Source organism: Chionomys nivalis, chromosome 4, assembly GCF_950005125.1.
Source record: "Chionomys nivalis chromosome 4, mChiNiv1.1, whole genome shotgun sequence".
Taxonomy (NCBI): domain Eukaryota; kingdom Metazoa; phylum Chordata; class Mammalia; order Rodentia; family Cricetidae; genus Chionomys; species Chionomys nivalis.
This window is the reverse complement of record NC_080089.1, coordinates 97209214-97229918: the sequence shown is the minus strand read 5'-3', so window position 1 is coordinate 97229918 and position 20705 is coordinate 97209214. Positions and strand designations below refer to the sequence as shown.

At 37.6% G+C, this 20705-nt stretch overlaps 1 protein-coding gene across 1 annotated transcript in view; it reads right to left on the bottom strand.

The window, feature by feature from the left end:
• Nucleotides 1-20705, bottom strand: part of Stag1 (STAG1 cohesin complex component) — a 327633-nt gene that overhangs the window by 225643 nt on the left and 81285 nt on the right. Inside the window, exon 3 of the mRNA XM_057766709.1 lies at nucleotides 10356-10458. Within this exon, the coding sequence (XP_057622692.1) occupies nucleotides 10356-10458 (103 nt within the window). The remainder of the gene's footprint in view (nucleotides 1-10355; nucleotides 10459-20705) is intronic.

Genomic DNA, 20705 nt, shown 5'->3' with positions numbered 1-20705 from the left:
GGGTATGGTGGCACACACTTTTAATCCCAGCACTTGAGAGGCAGAGGCAGGAGAATCTCTGTGAGTTAAAGGACAGCCTGGTCTACAGAGTGAGTTCCAGGACAAAAAGAAAAAGAAATTGAGTTTAAAATAAAGCTACATAAAGATGGAAAATACACAGAGCAATCTGGATACTTGTATGTTATTGTGTTGTCTTTGAATTGTTTGATGACTGAGGAAGAAGCAACAGCAGCCAAAAGATATTTGATTATAATGCTGCTAAATTAATCTAACATATATTTTGAAAATGTCATGACTTCGAAATTTAAGTCCAAAAGATATGTTTTTTGGAGAAGAGGTTTTGTTTTTGTTTCCACAGGAAATGAGAGGCTGTGGATTCTTTCCGGGTTAAGAAAACTCAGGTTTGATCAAGAAAGACTCCCCGCCCCCCAAATAATATCGAATAGAGGTGAATGACCCAGATGATCCAACATTTCAGAGGACCTCTGTTCTTCATCCAGAAGAGCCTCAAGACTGCTGGCTGAGATGATCAAGCCTTACAGAATATTCCTGTCTGGACTTGGCCATAATCCTAAATTGTCTTTAGGTTCCCACAAGATTATCAGCACCCCCAATCAACAGGAAGTAGCCCAGAAAACTATGCCCACATTCCCATAAAATGGATTATGGATGTTCTTCTTTGTTTAGAGTGTTGGTTACAAGTTGTTATGGATAATGGGCAGGAAAAAAGCTGAACAAAAGAGATTAGATTCAGAGTTCTTGTTTTGAAAAAAGGGAGGGGGAAGTGCTGTAGGAAAATGGTCTTGTACTCTGTAAAGATTTGTCACTTGTACACTTTTAATAAAATGCTAATTGGTCAATAGCCAGGCAGGAAGTATAGGCAAGCAACCATAACACAAGAATTATGGGAAGACAAAAGGCTAAGTCTGCAGTCGTGAGCCAGACAAAAGAGGAAGCAAGATGAAAGTGCCTTGCTGATAAAATGTACCAAGCCCATGAGGCTTGGATTATGGGTTAATGTAAGATGTAAGAATTTGTTAGTAAGAAATTCTGAGCTAATAGGCCATCCAGTTTATAATTAATGTAAACCTTTGTGTGTTTCTTTGGGACTGAACAACTGCGGGACCAGGCAGGACAGAAAACTCTGCCCTAATTGCAGTACTTAGGAGATGGAGGCAGAAAGATTAGTAGTTCAAAATCATCCTCAATTACGTAGTAAGGTCAAGAACAGCCTTTGCCTGCCTCCCAAAAGAAGGAAACAAAATAAAAAAGTAAATAAATGTATTGTACCAGGTGGTGCTGGCACATGCCTTTAATCCCAGCACTTGAGGGACAGAGGTAGGGTTATTTCTGAGTTCAAGGACAGCCTGGTTCACTGAGCAATACAGGGTAAACAGGACTACACAGAAAAACCTAGGAACAACAAAAACAACAACAACAAAAAACTAGTAAAAAAAAATCAAAAAGAAAAGAAAAAAAGACAAACCCAACCCCAAATAAAATTAATAAAATAAAAACTAGGAAAATTTTTTAACAAAGAAAAAGTTCAGGGCCAAACGGCTTCGCTGATAAATATTTAAAGAAACATAATGCTAATTCTGCTAAAATTATTCCAAATGTACACAATCTTGAAATTCGTTACTTTGTTTTTTCCTGGTTTAGAGACAGGGTCTCTCAGTAGCTTTGAAGCTTGTTCTAGAACTCACTCTATAGATCAGACAAGGCTCAAATCAACAGAGATCTGCCTGCCTCTGCCTCCCGAGTGCTGGGATTAAAGGCATGTGCCACCACCCAGCTTTAAAATTACTATTACAGTACAAAGAAACAAAGAGTTTTTTTTTAAAAAAAAAAAAAAAAAAGAGGAAAAGGAAAAAGAAGAAAGAGGATTATCAAGACTATAGGCCAATATTTCTGATGAGTAAGTAAAAAAGAAAAATTGCCAAATATATACTAACAAATGATTCCCACAACATAGAAAAAATTATTACTTCCCAGTATAAGCAAGATAAATGCTAATCAGCAAACTTGACACATGTTATCAAGAAAACAAAAGTAGAAAAACCAGAGGACCATTTAAACGGTTAGCTATAAATCATTTGCTAAAACTCAGAAAATTCTCTTGCTATAAAGGCCACATTAAGACAAACAGTTAATACCATACTGAATGTGGAAAAGTTTAAAGCACTTTCTCTAAATCTACATTAGACACATATGCCAAATTTTTTTACTAGGTTTGTTCAACACAATACTACAAGTCAGTCAGAACAACCACGAAAGGAAAAAAAATATGCAAATAAATAAAAGAAAGAAATTTAGCCATTAGCAAGTAATATAATGTGGTGAGGGACAATTCTGTATTTGGTCAATTACTTTTTAAATAAACACTGATTGGTCAGTAGCCAGGCAGAAAGTACAGAAGGGTCAACCAGACAGGAAGCAGAGGTGGGGCAATGAAAACAGGAGAATTCTGGGAAGAGGGAAGCTCCCTCTGCAGTCCTGCCCAGACACAGAGACACAGAAGGAAGATGTGACCTGCCCCACCAAAAAAGGTACCAAGCCATGTGGCTAACATAGGAGAGTTTAAATGCCCAGCACTCTAGTAAAAGTATTAGGTTACATAAAATGGCACAAGTGCTGTAGCCCCAAGGCTAGGAAAGTACATAAAGGTAGAACTCTGAAACTCACTAGCCAACCAATTTAGCTAAATCACTGAGTTTCAGGTTTCAGAGAAAGAGACCCTATCTCAAAAATATAAAGGTGGAAAACAAAGGGAAGATACCCAACTTGAACCTGGGCTTCATATTCATTCATTCTCTGCCCCATCCTTCAACTCCACAAATGTATCTGCAAACTCATCAAGTACACACACCACACACAAAAAAATACATCATGCACATACAAAATTTGTAAGTAAAAATAATCAGATAAAAATTCAAGAAAGCGCCAGGCGGTGGTGGCGCACCACCTTTAATCCCAGCACTCGGGAGGCAGAGGCAGGCGGATCTCTGTGAGTTCAAGACCAGCCTGGTCTACAGAGATAGTTCCAGGACAGGCTCCAAAAAACCACAGAGAAACCCTGTCTCGAAAAACCAAAAAAAAAAAAAAATTCAAGAAAGCAATACTAATGATTAATACATGCATATCTGCCACTCTGGAGCATGTGAAACTTGGGAAATAATGAGGCAGACTAAAGTCTCAAGCAATGAAAAACTATTCAGGGCATCAGACAATTTATACTCTGAGTGTTAAGAAGAGTCATAGGGAATAAAGTGTATAATCACAAGAACAAGTCACATGTGGTAAAAACATGTTTTTCTTCCATAGAGGCATATGGATAACAGCTGAAGTAAACGCACTCTTATCTGCTACACCTAGGAGGAGCATGAAAAGACCTTACAACAACAATTCAGTGTTTTGAAGAAACTGAAGTCATAAGACTCTTGTCTATATATATTTTTTTTTTCATGAAGACTTCTCACTAGCACTCAGAATTTTCTTCACAGGACTCTTGGACCATATTCCAACACCCATGTATGGACCCAGGAGCCTATAGAAATTCCTCCAAAACTGACCATACATTAGGACTCAGGAATAAAGCTGGACATCAAGAGGAATAGATATTGCAGGAAGTGCACATTCATTGGAATTAAACAAGATGCTAATGAATGACAAAGTGTTCAAGGATAAATTCAAGAAGAAAAATTTAAAGGTTCTAGAACATAAACAAAAACAGAAAATACTAAAATCTATGGGACACAATGAAGAAAGTACATAGCATTAAATGTCTACATTAAAAATATTTTTGTGAGAAATCAAATAATAAATTAATGATGCATCTAAAGGTCTTGTAAAAACAAGAGTAAAAAACACCCCAAAGGGGTAGGTAGGACTTGGTGTGGTAGATGAAGCCTTAATCACAGCACAGAGGAAGCAGAGGCAGATGGTTCTCTGTGAGTGCCAGGCTAGTCAGGACAACACAGTTGAGACCGTGTCTCAAATGAATGAAGAGATAATTAAAATAAGGTCTGAAAACAACAAAATAAAAACAAAAAATACTAAGATGCAACTAAAAAAAGAATCTGCTCACTGAAAAGATTAAGTAGAATAACAAATCTTTAGTCAAATTAACCAAAAGAAAGAAAGGATCCAAACTAGTAATAATAGTTACAACAGACACTGAGGAAATTCATAGAATCCTAACTACAATTTTTTTCTAAAATCTTTATTTCATAAAATTGATGTAAATCAAGATGAACTAAAACTTTGGACCCATAATATCCAAGGAAATAGAAACTGCAATTAATAATTTCTCAACTAAAAAAAGCCAGAGGAGAGTTGAATTCAGATAAGAATTCTACAAGACCTTCAAAAGAAGAACACTAATACTCTTAAAATTATTCCACAAAGTAAAAAGTGAAAACCATTTTTTACAAAGTCAGTATCACTCTGATACTAAAGCCAGACAAAGACTCAACGACAAAGATAATAGGACAATATTTCTTTTTTTTTTCTTTTTTTTTAAGTTTTTCGAGACAGGGTTTCTCTGTGGTTTTGGAGCCTGTCCTGGAACTAGCTCTTGTAGACCAGGCTGGTCTCGAACTCACAGAGATCCACCTGCCTCTGCCTCCCAAGTGCTGGGATTAAAGGCGTGCGCCACCACCGCCCAGCAGGACAATATTTCTAATAAATAAATATATAGATCAGAAATCCTCTCACCATGCATGAATCCAACCAGGTATTAAGGTAAGACCTCATGCCCAGAACCTCAAAAAAGACAAAGAGAATGTGCTTGAACTCACTGGAACAGAAAAGAGCTTTCTGAATAGGATTCCAACTGCATAGATAAATTATTAATAAATGGGACCTCATGAAACTAAAAGGCTTCTATGCAGCAAAGGACACCATCATCCAAGTGAAGAGGCATCCTACAAAATGAATAAAAATCCTTGCCAGCTATACATCTGACAGAGTTAAGATCTACAACATACAAAGAACTAAAAACTTCAAATATCAAAAAAACAAAAACCTAATATCAAAAGTGTGACGTGGAAGGACTGGATAGATGACTCTGTGGTTAAGAACAAGTAATGTGCTTTAGGAGGATCTGAGTTCAATTCCCAGCATCATATTGTTTAGTCTGTAACTCTAGCTCCAGGGAATTCAACACCTCTGGCCTCTGCGAGCACCCACATTCATGTGCATACACACGCACGCATAATTAAAAATAAATTTTTAGAAAGTGGAAAATGGAACTAAACATGAGTACTCAAAAAATAAAATACAATTAGCTGAGAAATGTTTAAAAATATATGTCTTAGCTTCACTAGCTATCAGGTTAAAATGTAAATTAAAATTATCTTCAGATTTTATCTTACCCCAATGAGAATGGCTAAAAACCAAAATACCAATGCTGGCAAATGCTGAAAACGATGTGAAGGAAAAGGAACACTTATTTATCGATGGCCATAATGCAAACTGGTACAGCCAACAGAAATCAGTATGAAGGTCCCTCAAAAAGCTAGAAACAGGCCGGGCGTGGTGGCTCACGCCTTTAATCCCAGCACTCGGGAGGCAGAGGCAGGCGGATCTCTGTGAGTTCGAGACCAGCCTGGTCTACAGAGCTAGTTCCAGGACAGGCTCCAAAGCCACAGAGAAACCCTGGCTCGAAAAACCAAAAAAAAAAAAAAAAGCTAGAAACAGATTCTATAACATGATCCATCTATACCACTGTTAGGCATATAATCAAACAACTCTATATCCTACTAAAAAGATATCTGCTCATCCATGTCCACAATACCTGGAAAGAAAAATAGCTATCAGCTGATGTGTGGATAACGAAAAGAAGGTTTACTTAAACAGTGGAATATTATTCAGATGTTAAGAAAAATGAAATTATAGATGGAGGTAAAAATTATCATTCTGAGTAAGGTGACCCTGACCCAGAGGAATAAGTATGTATTTTCTCTCATTTTCAGATGCTAGCCTTGAATCATCAGATACGTTGTGTTACATCTGGAATACTCATAGAAGCCAGGAAATTAGTAGATGTCAGGCAGGATTGGGGGTGTGCTCAAGGGAGGGAGATGGAACAAAGTGGTATAAAGTATTACAGAGAAATAATGGTACAGGAAGGGTTTAAAAGAGAGGGAGATAAAAGGGCAAGGTAAAAGATAGGAGGGATAACTAACACTAAAGACACATTGATATTTTCATATGGAAACCACTTATTGTAGAAAATTCCTAAAATATATAATACACATATATAGTTTAAATGGAGTTACCAATAATAAGGCAATAACACTAATGATTCTGATTTAATCATTCTATATTGTTTATATGTATCAAACACACTTTGGGGCTCAGTGGAAAATCTTCTTGCCTGGTAGGTGTGAGGACCAGAATCTGATCCTCGGAACCCATGTCATAGTGGGTGGCTGCCTCTATTCCATCCTCAGAAACCTGAGATAACAAGATGACTAGCCAGTCCAGTCTCTCCCTCCCACACACACACTCTAGGAACTACCAATCCGAATACTAATCTCGCCGGGCGCACGCCTTTAATCCCAGCACTCGGGAGGCAGAGGCAGGCAGATCTCTGTGAGTTCGAGACCAACCTGGTCTACAAGAGCTAGTTCCAGGACAGGCTCCAAAACCACAGAGAAACCCTGTCTCAAAAAACAAACAAAAAAACAAAACAAGAAAAACAAAACAACAAAAAAAAATTACCGAATACTAGTTTCATCTGAAGATGTCCTACACTCATGAGCCGTCCCTTCCTTAGGACTTAAAACAGACGCTTAGGTCAACTGAAAGACCCAGTATCAATGAGTATAGTAGAAGACTCTAGATGTGAATTTCGGCATACACATGTACCACACAGATACACATGCAAAAACAAGCACCAGCATACAATGAAACATGTTCATTCACAAATGTCCACAAATCACATGCACATATGCAAAGAAAAATATCACATTTTATCCCCATAAATATGTTATGTAATCAATTAAGATTTTTTCAAAAAGAAATAAAATGGGCTGGGAAGAAGTCTGGGTAAAAAACAAAATAAAAGACTTGCTTTTAAGCCTTACCTCCTGGAACTCACACAGTAGAAGGAGAGAAATGACTCCTACAAGTTGACCTTTGGCCTACACAGACATGCTTATACATATACATAAAAGAGCACACCCATGTGTGCACGCACATACATATACACAACAAATATTTAAAAATTAAACAACAAAAACCAATAGAAATCATGGGAAATGTAATGAATAAAATAGTTTTTAAAAAGTGGATTAACCAAAAATTTGAGATCACACAAAACAGAGATGGTTAATAGAAAATGTCTTATCATTCTTGAAAATGAGTTATCTTTGATATAATTCAAATAGGATCATTCTGACGACCACAGTATAAATATGTATTATTTACCTACTAGATTAGACAGCAGCATTTCTATAAAAAAATCCTATTATATTTGGCACAGAAAAAAATTAATCATTTAGATATACAAAACTTTTAAATAAAAAACATACTGCAGAAGCTTAGCTGTATACACATCAAAATTAAAATATTTCACATTAATTATCTTGAAGGAACATTTTAATACGAAAACAAATTTCCATGAATCCCAGAGACAAGGCAACCTGCCTACATTCTCAGAATACTCACATGGTAGCCAGAGAAACAGTCTCACACTAATTACAAGATTTTCACTCTCCCCAAAATGTGTAAGGAAAGCTATAGGCATAAGCACTTCTTCAAGTGAACAAGAATTATAAAGATTAAAATGCATGTCTTTCTCCACAATTTTTGCCCTTTAAATGAAGGCCATACAGTCAAAAAATATACAGGCAAGTAGAAGCCAGTACACAGTCAAATGGAAGAATACTCCTGAGTTTTGTTTTAAGGTTGGCCCTAAAATAATAATTCTGGTAAAAAAGATACAATTACATTCAAAAAGTTATGCCCAATAACTCACTAAAAAAGACCTACCTATCTTCTTATATACACAATAAGTAATTAAACACTGTGGTGCTTTGAATAAGAATGGCCCTCACAGGCTCCTATATTTGACTGTTGAGTCATGCAGTGACACTAGAGAAGGACTAAGAGGTATAGCCTTGTTGGAGTAGGTATGGCCTTATTAGAGGAAGTTTGTCACTGGGAAGGGTTTGAGTTTTCAAAAGCCCAGGCAAAGCCTAGTGGTTCTCTCTTCCGCTGCCTGGAAATCAGGATGTAGAACTCCCAGCTATTCTCCACCACCATGTTTGCATATGGGCCATCATACTCCTCACCATAATGATAACAGACTAAACATCTAAACTGTAAGCCAGCCCCAATTAGATACTTCTTTTCTTATGAGTTGCCTTGGTCAATGTCTCTCTTCACAGCAATAGAAAAATGCCCAAGCAAACACCATAACCATATATTATAACAGGTGAGTTCTATTTACATTATGAATAAGCCCAACACAATGTACTATTAAAATTTATACCAGTTATGAAATGATTATAAGCTGTAAAAGTACTTGAGGACAATGCTATCTTAAGAGTGATGATAACAAGCAAGGGAGGTCCCTTACATGTTTGCTTTTGCAATTGTGATATTGTACATTTTTGTTTTCACTTATTACAAGCTGTAAGTTGATTCCTAAGGTTGGTCATAAAAACTCAAATTTTTCCTCTTTTTTTGTCTTGGACCTAGCCAGAAAAGAAAATTTTTAAAAATATATCATTCATTTTGCCCAAAAGAATCTCCTAAGATCTCCTCTTAACACAGAAAGGTCTTGCTCCAGACTCTGGAGAGAGAAATGACTTACAACAAGGGCAAGAAGAATGCTAATGTATACAAGTCTTACTGAGTTTCCCCATCCAATCTAAAAGCATTATTTATGTAAGGAAGTTTCCACAACAACGGGGCTGAAAGGGATTTCAGAACGCTGAATATTATGAAGTCCTTGGAAGATGACAAAAATTAACTGGTAATGAATGTCTTTAACCCTTCTCTCATACATGGCCGCATTTATTTCTCTCTGCAATGCTGATAATAAACTGTTAAAGGAGTTGCCCTAAATTCTGGAAGCTATACAAATAAATTGATCATATTCAAGGGATAGGTTAGGAGAATCTCGGACACACAGTCAAAAGCACAGGAAAACAAACAGGGGGACTTGAAAATCACACTGGAAAGGGTTGGGGGTGTAATAAAAATATTGGACTGAGACCTCAGCACTGACATCTGAAACTATGACAAAAGCAAAGCAACTTACATAACACCTAGATGGTAAGAAATGCTACACAGTAATGGCTTGTTTTTGGTAGGGAGAAAGCTTCACTCCTTTTTGATGATTATAGGTAGGTAGGTAGGTAGGTAGGTAGGTAGGTAGGTAGGTAGTCTATATAGATATAGATATATAGATATAATATTTCTATGCTAAATGTGAGATAAGAAGATAAGCTAACTTGTTTAAATACAAAGGCATACTAACTGAAATAGTTACAGAAGGAATAATGTCTAGATTGACCTTAAAAAGTATCATAAAAGGCCGGGCAGTGGTGGCGCACGCCTTTAATCCCAGCACTCGGAAGGCAGAGGCAGGCGGATCTCTGTGAGTTCGAAACCAGCCTGGTCTACAAGAGCTAGTTCCAGGAGAGGCTCCAAAACCACAGAGAAACCCTGTCTCGAAAAACCAAAAAAAAAAAAAAAATATCATAAAAGGAGAAAAAGGTGGAGAAATAAAACAAGACTAGCAACACTGAATAATTTTTGAAACTCAGTAATGAAAATGTCTTCTATAAAGCTAAGATTTTTCATAAGCTCTTTGATAAGACATAAAACCATTAATACAATAGCAAATCAGATCATAGATGAATGAGAACAGTAAATCTTAATATCCTAATATATTGTTACTATCTCTCAAAGTTCATTATGCTCACAATGGTTAACTAAAACTCGCATAATTTGTAAAGATATCCCTCAACGTAAGGCCACCTTGAACTCTTCTAAACTTTCAACTCATGAATCGTTAAGACTATTTATTAAAACATGCCTCAAGCTTTAAAATATTACTACCAAAATGCACATTTAGGCGCTACAAGAAAAAAGAGTTGAATGAGAAGAGCAGTGTGTCTTAAGTGAACTTCATTCAACGTTTCCTCTGGGCAAAGGTGTGACAAATTTCCCTTCTCTGACACTGTTAAAGCCAAAGAAAACTTCCCAACAATCTCAGTTGTGTCACTGGAATAAAAACCATAAAATATTAACAGCACTAATACAAAAATTGACAAACAACTCAGATCAAGGTTATTTATGGGAAAGCATTGAAGCACAAAGACAAATATAATACATACTGGAGGCCGGCCAGGACGACCCCTTTTTCGTTTTCCTTTGATCTCTGTTTCTTCAAGTTCGCTGCCAGCATCAGAATGGGCAGTAGTTTCATTAGTTGCATCCCTAGAAAATGCCAGATTGTTGTAGTGAACAAATTAATAAATAAATGCAATGCAGTTCAGTTCTATGACTTCCCTTACCTAGGATCACTAACAAGCAGAAGTTAATATTTCTATTTTCAGAATCTCCAGTAAACCAAAATACACACACTCCTCATCTAATGTTACATGGCACCAAATAAAATTTATCTCCAAAATAAAAAGGAATAAAGTAATGTAGAAGTGACAGTTGCTCTATAAAATATAACTGCAAGACTAGTTCTTCAAGATTAAAAATGGCTTGAGAGAAAATTTATAAAACAATGTAAGGCAGTATACTAGTAAACATGTGGCTCTTTAAAAAAAATAGCATGGGAGGGAGAATAGCATCAACACTCATGGTTGACGTGGAGAGCTGGTCCACCCCTTGTCTAAAGAGGATGATATCAGTGACCCTGACTAACCAACTCAGCTACCATCCAGGCACACATCTAGGGCTCTGAGTTGCCTCACCCCAACATCTACCCCATTTATAGGCACATGAAGGGACTGGTCCTATGAAACCATAGTCAAAGGATATCCATGACTTGGACAACAGCAGGATATCCAAAAGGAGTTTCAATGAGAGTCTAGAGTACACTGATGGCGTACCAGAAATCTGAGGCCTTAAACCAGACCAACAACTCATTACACAACGAACATCTGTGCAAGTAAAGCTATCTGGACAAAAGAATATACTGCATGATATACAGCAGTTCCCAATGCCACTAAGACAGACGAAAAGGTGATGGAGAGGCGGGAAAGACAGGAAGGGTGGGGGAGTGAAGTGGTTTTTTGTTTGTTTTATTTTTGTAGTTTTATTTTAATTAATATTTTTGTTTGTGTTTTTAATTTTGCTTGGGTGGACAATAAAGAGTGGAGGATGGATAGGGTGGGCATGGGAGGTGAGTGGGATGGGGGGGCATAATGTGAAATTTCCAAAGAATCTATATAAATTATGTTTAAAAGAGAAAAACAAAGCATCTGAAGCTGGGTGATGGTAGCACATATATTTAATTCCAGAACTCAGAAGGCAAAGGCAGGTGTATCTTTGTGAATCCAAGGCCTTCCTGTGCTACCAGGACTACATAAAGATCTGAAAGATCCATAGCACAAAAATGGACAATAATTAAAAATACAATCCACTTCATTGTAAATTCCATGCAGCCATCACAAAATAACTATTCTTGTCAAACTCTATTAGTAGCCTTTTTAATGAATAAGATTAATGCAATGAAAGAGACACCTGTTGGACATTTACTTGGTAGTCAATGCTATAAGTGATTTCTTTCTTGAATCAGATAATAATTTTCAATACTGGAAGAGTATTTCTAACTTTGAAAACTACTATAATTTACTATTTGAAGCACCTTTAAGTTTAATCCACATTATAAATAATTTATTATCATTCTCTTAAATGTACAATTAACAATTGAAATCATTACGTGTAGTATTTGTTAGTTTTCATGTATAAATATTCTCCCTGTAACCAATTTGAAACTACCAACATTCCATCATTGGAAAATGATAAACAGCACACCATTTCAGCTATTTCCAAATAATGGAAAAAAGAACATTCATTTATACCGCATGAGAAATAAAAACCTCAAGAAAACAGTAAATGTTTAAACTGCAAAATAATGAATTTTGAATATTCTATCTTAACGAGATTTATTTCATTTACTTTTCTTACGTGTGTGATAAACTAGTATGTGTGTTCATCTCATCGTACTCTTGCCTGTGAATACGTACTTAATCTCTATGCCATCATCCCAAACATTTACTTCATTCTAAGTTTACATAATTTAACTTTTTGTAATGGCTGTATTGTACCAAACCGGCTTACAAAATACATAAATATTCTAAGTTCTGATTCTGACTAATCAACACAGCACTAAATTCTACCTCAACAACATTTTTTAAAGTCTGTAGAAAACTGAAAAGAAATTAACCGGAAGGATACACAACCAATATTAAGTCCAACTAAAAAAAAAACTTCTCCATTTGTTTCTTAGTCTTGGTTTCCTCTTTGTATTGATCCCTTCCTTAAAGTTAATTCTCAATGTGTGTTATTCTGCCATTTTTATTGCATTACATTCCTTTGGCCATCTTAAACATAATGTGCAGCTTCTATATAAATAATTTTAATACCTTAACAGAACACCTGACCATATTCCAGATCTTTTATTCAAGATTATTAACTTGCATGAATGAAATGCTTCTTTAAATTGATCTAAATGCTTTAAAATACTTCTTTAAAGGCCACATCAAATTCACCAAATTAGACTTTCTTCTAGACCTATGTTCATAGAAATAACATTAATCAACTTATTTTCAGTTAGTTCACATAAAAATTATTATAAAATTTAGCATCTTCAGAATTAGCCTATCTATTCAAATTCATAAATTTATATTACTCCATTTTATCTTCTACAAACAAAATTTCAGTATAACAGTCTCTTGCCAGAAAAAAACATGAATGTGGGTAGATAGGGAGGGGGAAGGATCTGGCGGGAGAGGGGAGAAAATAAAAATAGTAGTCTCACATTTGTTCCATTATTATCATGATCTTAAAGAAAGGAAACAAAAAAAATCTCACTTTGCCTCCCTGTCTTTAACTCTCTCCCCTGTGCAAGCTGCTCTATACATTCCCAGGGCACACCAATCTATGCACTACTGCTAGTACCATTCCCAATCACACTGCACACCAGTCTACACACACTACTGCTAGTACCATTCTCAATCACATTGCATACCGATCTACACACACTACTGAGTGTAACATTCTCAACGGCATTGCATACCAGTCTATGCACTACTGCGAGCACCATTCCCAATCACATTGCACACCAGTCAATACACACTACTGCTAGTGCCATTCCCAATCACACTGCACACCAATCAATACACACTACTGCTAGTGCCATTCCCAATCACACTGCACACCAATCAATACACACTACTGCTAGTGCCATTCCCAATCACACTGCACACCAATAATACACACTACTGCTAGTGCCATTCCCAATCACACTGCACACCAATCAATACACACTACTGCTAGGACCATTCCCAATCACACTGCACACCAGTCTACACACACTACTGCGAGCACCATTCCCAATCACATTGCACACCAGTCTATGCACTACTGCGAGCACCATTCCCAATCACACTGCACACCAGTGTATGCACTAGGATGAGCACCATTCTCACATCACATAACTCACCACTACTTGCAAATATTCAAAGGTAACCTGGTATTTGAAATTCGCCAGAAATATTTCAAATATAACTACTGTTGTAGAGAATAATCAGGGGAGCTTGCCAGTGGTGGTGCACGCCTTTAATCCCAGCACTCAAGAGGCAGAGACAGGTGGATCTCTGAGTTTGAGGTCAGCCTGGTCTACAGAGTGAGTTCCAGGACAGGTGCCAAAGCTACAGGGAAACCCTGTCTCAGAAAACAAACAAACAACAAAAAAAGAATAATCAGGGGGTCAGAAAGCTTTTTCTAAAAACACCACATAGTAACTTTTTAGAATTCTACATCTTCATCTCTACTACTATGCTCTGGTGCCACAGGATAGATCCGGACATAGACAATACATAAATGAACAAACAACTATCTTTAAAGAATATTTTTACTTTTTTTGGTGAAACAATAATTTAATCAGGATTATAGGAGCATGGACAGTTATATAGGCAGCTATACCACTTAGGACAAAAAGAACATCTCCCTAGCAAAGGTTAACTGCCTATAAATCCTACAGGAAGAGACAGGGTCTCATGAACCCTCTCCCCTAGTAACCTTTAGAAGTCTGTAACTACTGGGAAAAGCAAAGTCAGGTACTGAAAGACCTTTTTACCAGTAATCTTATTGTTTGGGATTGGGAGGGGCATTCTTTTAAAAATCTGAAGTATCAGCAGTTTCTTGTCCATCCTTGATCTAGCTGTTCTCATTTGTTCTAAAAAATAAAACTTATTGTTTTACTCTTCATTATGATACATACCACTCTCTCAAGTTGTTTAGCATATACTACTGTAATCTATGTTTCTTTTTATTTAAATAACATTTGTTTTCATTTGTTTTACATACTAACCAGTTCCCCTTCTTCCTCTCCTCCCATTCCCTCCCCTTTCCCATCTCCCCACTTCCCATCCATCTCCACCCAGAAAGGGAAAGGCCTTCCTTGCACAAATAATGGCACATTAAATTGAGGCAGGTCCAAGCTCCTGCCCTTATATCTTGGCAGGACCAGGTAGGTAATCCAGCCTGGGAAACAGGTTACCAAAAGTCAGTCAGCTAAGGGCCAGGGAGAGGTCCTGTTCTCACTATTAGAAGCCTTACTAAGAGACAAGCCTCATGATTGTCACACACATGTAGAAGGCCTACATTGGACTCATGCAGGCTCCCTGTGTTGGCTCAGTGTTCATGAGTTCACACGAATTCAGGTCAGCTGTCTCTGTAGGGTTCCCCATCATGATCCCCTGACTAGTACAATCCCTCCTCCCTTTCTGATACAAGACAGCACTGTAATGGTCTGTGGATCTCTGCCTCTGCTTCCATCAGTTACGAGAGAGAGTAACTCTGATAGGAATTAGGAAGATCACCAATCTGCCAGTTCTGGCACCCTCTCACATCATTGCTAGCTAGGAGTCTTAGCGGGGGGGGGGGGGGGGGTGGCATCCTTGTGGGCTCCTGGGGGGTGGGGGTCTCTAGCACCAGGTTTCTCCTTAACCCCAAAATGTGCCCCCTGATGGAGGTGGGTCTTGTATTAATCTGTTGTTTTTATTGGTTAATTAATAAACTGCCTAGGCCCATTTGATAGGCCAACCCTTAGGTGGGTGGAGTAAACAGAAGAGAATGCTGGGAGAAAGAAGCCGAGTCAGTGAGTCGCCATGATTCTCCCATTCCAGACAGACACAGGTTAAGATCTTTCCTGGTAAGCCAGCTCGTGGCGCTACACAAAATATTAGAAATGGGTTAGATCAATATGTAAGAGCTAGCCAATAAGAGGCTAGAACTAATGGGCCAGGCAGTGTTTAAAAGAATACAGTTTCCGTGTAATTATTTTGGGGCATAAGCCATGCGGGCGACTGGGTGCCGGGGACGCAGCCCCATCGCTCCTATTACAACAGCCCCCATCAAGGCATCTCTTTTGTTATTGTCCCTCTCCATCTTGCCTCCAAACCTTCCACACCATGCCCACCCAACCCACTCCCTCTAGTTGCTATCTGTCCATCCCTCCAATCCCCACCCCCACACACACACAGTAACCCAGGAGATTTCTTCTACTTTCCCTTCCTAGGGAAATCCATGCATCCCACTTTGGGATCTTCTTGTTACCTAGCTTTTCTCTGGGCTGTACATTGTAGGCTAGCTATTGTATCTTTTACTCCAAATAACCACCTCTGAGTGAGTGAATACCATGTTTGTCTTTCTGGGTCTGCGTTACCTCACTCAGAATGACTTTTCTTCGAGTTCCATACATTTGCCTGCATATTTAATAAGGTCATTATTTTGTACAGCTGAGTAGTACTCCACTGGGTAAGTATACCATATTTTCTTTATCTATTCTTCAGTTGAGGGACATCTAGGTTGTTTCCAGGTTTTGGCTATTATGAATAGTAATGCTATGAACATAGTTGAGCAAGTGTCTATGTGGTATGATTAAGCATCCTTTGGGTATACGACTAAAATTGGTATAGCTGGTTCTTGAAGTAGACTGATTCCCAATTTTCTAAGAAGCCACCACACCAATTTCCCAAAGTGGCTGTACAAGTTTGCACTTCCACCAGCAGTGGGAATGTTCCCCTTACTCCACATCCTCTCCAACATAAGCTGCCATCAGTGTTTTTACTCTTAGCCATTCTGACAGGTGTAAGATGGTATCTCAGCGTCATTTTGATTTGCATTTCCCTGATGACTAAGGATGTTGTTAGCCTAAGTTTTAGCAAAACATATGCATAAAAAAAGAATAAAACATAGTAGTGCTTGAGTTTTATAAATGTGTATATTACGTGATAAAATGATCCATAGTCACAGATCTAATATATGATAGAGTCAGCTGAATTTCAAACTGAACTTGAATTCCTGTATTTCTATGTGAGGATACTGAAATGCAAATGCTTTATATTTATCTTAGACAAACTACCTAAAAGCTTTTGACATCAGAGAAAGCTCCAAGACAACTATAGGAGAAACCCAGTTCCATCACATAATAATTAAGCCATTAGTAAAATTAATTTGTGTTAGAATAATACAGTTTAATGACAAAATAAATTATCAGGTAAATATGAAGTGAATAATAATACTGTCAAGTGCAGCCAGTTTAAAAGCTCAAAACTATTGTTAACAGCAAGTGCACTTCATTTTATATGCATATTTATTATTAGTATGTAGAATAAATTTTTAATAACAAAAAGTGGGAAAGACTTAACATGAGAAAAATCTGAACTTTCCTCACCTCAACTCTTCAGTCTAGCTCCTGGACTTTAGCAGAACCAGCTGATTAACATCCTACTACAGTGGCTAGACAGACTACTGAGAAATCAAGAACACTTGTTATTGCATAGGACTCATTAAGTTTCAGTTCTGAGCACCTACATATTAGCTAACAAATGCCTGTGTCTCCAGTTTGAAGGGATCTACCTTCTTTGGGCTTCCACAGGCACCAAGCATGCAAGTACACATACATACATGAAAGTAAAACTTATACACATTAAAAATCCTTAATGTTAAAAAGAAAATAATCCTTTGCCAGGCGGTGGTGGCACATGCCTTTAATCCCAGCACTTGGGAGGCAGAGGCAGGTGGATCTCTGTGAGTTCAAGGCCAGCCTGGTCTACAAGAGCTAGTTCCAGGACAGGAACCAAAAAGCTACGGAGAAACCCTGTCTTGAAACACAAACGAAAAGAAAAGAAAGAAAGCAAAAGATAATTGAACTGAAGTTTGAAGTGGGAAGTGTGCTTGGAGGAAGAAGGGAGGCTTGTATTAGTTCTAAATTGAGAAAATGGCATTTTTAAAAGACTCTTAGGCAGTATATTGAGATACCTGATACAAAGCCTTTCTCCTCCAAATTTTGTTTTTATGTTTGGGAATTGAGTTACATGACATTGGGCTTATGAAATAACAATCCTAAGAGGCCTCCAAGTCATGTTAAGAATTGTATCCCTCGCCGGGCGGTGGTGGCGCACGCCTTTAATCCCAGCACTTGGGAGGCAGAGGCAGGCGGATCTCTGTGAGTTCGAGACCAGCCTGGTCTACAAGAGCTAATTCCAGGACAGGCTCCAAAACCACAGAGAAACCCTGTCTCGAAAAACCAAAAAAAAAAAAAAAAAAAAAAAAAGAATTGTATCCCTCTCCTCCTCAGCTGTGGGTATCAGTTGAGATTTTAGGGAATGGTTGAATAGAACATAGTAAGATATATATAATTAAAAAATAAACTGTGAATACAGTCTGGTAATTATACAAGTAGGAAGGCCAGCACTAATATGATGTGTTAGGAAGAATTTGTAATATTCAGGCCAAATTGAATGATGAGGATGATTTTATAAGATATAATCTGATTTTATACTTCTAGCTGATGTCGCATACTTCTGCAAATGAGGATTGTGGCTCATTTATAGAGATTTGTATTTCTTTTGTGTCCACCTTAAATAGAGACTGTGATATGTAATAGGATTGACTTATTTATGTGGCTACTTATTTCAGATACCTTTACAATAGTGCAAGACAGCAATTACCTTGAATAGTCACTGATATAAGAATATTTTTAAAAATTCCATATATTTTGTTAGGAGTTTGGAATATATTCATATACTCAAGACTTTAAAATTGAAACACACACATATGTTGTTTATAGCATGCTGAAATCTCTGTGTGTATTTATTGTATACACACACATAGAAATTATTATTTTTTTTTTTTTTTTAGATTTTTGTTTTTTTGGTTTTTCGAGACAGAGCTTCTCTGTAGCTTTTGGTGCCTGTCCTGGAACTAGCTCTTGTAGACCAGGCTGGCCTCGAACTCCCAGAGATCCGCCTGCCTCTGCCTCCGGAGTGCTGGGATTAAAGGCGTGCGCCACCACCGCCCGGCTTAGAAATTATTTTAGTAGAATTTTATTTTTTTGTTTGTTTGTTTTCTTGAGACAGGGTTTCTCTGTGTAACAGTTTTGGGTGTCTCGTAATCACTCTGTAGGCCAGGCTGGCCTTGAACTCACTGAGATCCACTGCCTCTGCCTCCCCCATGCTGGGATTAAAGGTGTGTGTCACCACCACCTGGTTTTCTTTTACTTAATTAAGGAAGTTAGGGCTAGGAATGATTCTCAGAAGTAGAGTGCTTGTCTAGCATGTGTGAAAACCTAAGTTCAATTCCCAGTACTACCTCACACCCTAAAGGTGTTAAATTTTTCATAATACACCCAACCTTTCTTTCATAGCTTCAATAACTGTGTATTTGTGGTTAGTTCATTAATACCTATAAATGTAATGACAATGAAGCATGAGTCCGTTTTACACACTTTATCAATCCAGAGTTAGGCCATTACAGAATATAAAGTATACAGTAACAGATAATACTTTGACATTGATTAATAATTAACAACAGTAAGGATAGACAAATTCATCAGCAATTATAGTATCTAAGTAAGTCAAGAATACAGTAAGACTCATCTGTATAGTGGTCTTTTTGTCTTTCCTATTCTCTCACTTTTTAATCACTATTACGACACAAATAAAAATTTAAATTTGAAATTTAATAAAAATAAAATGTTCCTCTGGCAGAGGAAATAAAGGCAGGAAATCACTAAAGAAGCAGTATGGATACTGTTGGCTTCTTTTGGCCAAACTTAACAATAATTGAGAGTCAAACACTACAGAGCAGAAAGGATTTGAAAAGTGTGAAGCTTCCATGAAAAAAGAAGCATGGCTAACGGTGCTACGAAAGAGAGTATGTTGAGGTTGCTAGTGGCCATTAGAAGAAATCAAGGAGACTGCACTAGAACAGCAAAAGTGCCTTACTGCATCTCAGGAATCAACAAGATCTTAACCATCACATCTGCACAGACATAACAAGAGAACCTAGAGAGATATTTCTTTGAGAAGACGACATTGACTCTGCTCAGCTTATGGAGAGCCACAAAGGAAATGGAGGGCAGTTGCTATGGTGGCAGACTGTCATTATTCACGTAATTCTGGTTGTGCTGGTATGCAAAAATGAAGTCAAGAGTCTTGGAGGCTTCCAAGGAGATTTCAAAAGAATGCCACAAAGGCAAGAATGAGCACATCAGATTCATCATCCTTGTAAGCAATCCCTGGCAAGGTGGTGAGGAAGTCATGAGACTGGGGCAGAAGCTATAATGGACACAGCATAAAGTCAGAGATGACAGGAACATAGAAGCAGCACCAGGTCCAGCAAAATCAGTACAAAAGGATGACCATAAAGGCATCACTGTCCAAGCTCTTTGGGGTTCATAACATATCACCATGGACTCTGAATTACAAACACAGAACTACAGGTTTTAATGTTTGACTGCGGTTAGTCCTGATTTGGGTAAAATTTCTCCTTTTTGTTTTCCTATTTGTCCGTTGGGGAATAGGAATTATCCTTATGTCACTGTATTTTGGAATAGAGAAATATGTTTTCTGACTTACAACTCATTTTCTCTTATATCTCCTAAGTAATTTTGAATCTGGAGAAGGATGATTCTGGAACATGAAAATCTCTACAGACTATTAAAAAGGGACTACAAGCATTTTGCATTATAAGACAGGCCTGAGCACGTGGAGACAGAAGAAATCTGTGATTTGAGTGTCATAAATTTTAAAGATGTGGTCACCATCCTATGGCACTAATAAGAGATGGTGGGACCTTTAAGAAGTGAGTTCTAATAGAGGCATATCAATGAAGGGGATTCTGGGACTGCAGCCCCTTTCCCTTTTGTTTCCCAGCCATGATGAAGTAAGCAGGTTGCTTCACACTGTATCCCCTACTATGATAAACTGCCTTACCAGAGGCATAAAGGTCATACAGGTAACAAGGTCAACCCGTCCTAGGATAAAACCCCTGAAATTGGGATGCAGGGATGCATGTAAGTTGACTGGTTCAGGCATTTTTGTCATTGATACAAAGTACAACAGGGCATATAACTAGATAGATGAGTAGATTAAGCAAAGTAATAACGTAAACATAACCACAAAAATCACAGACAAGTATATGCTCTCAAAAGTTTA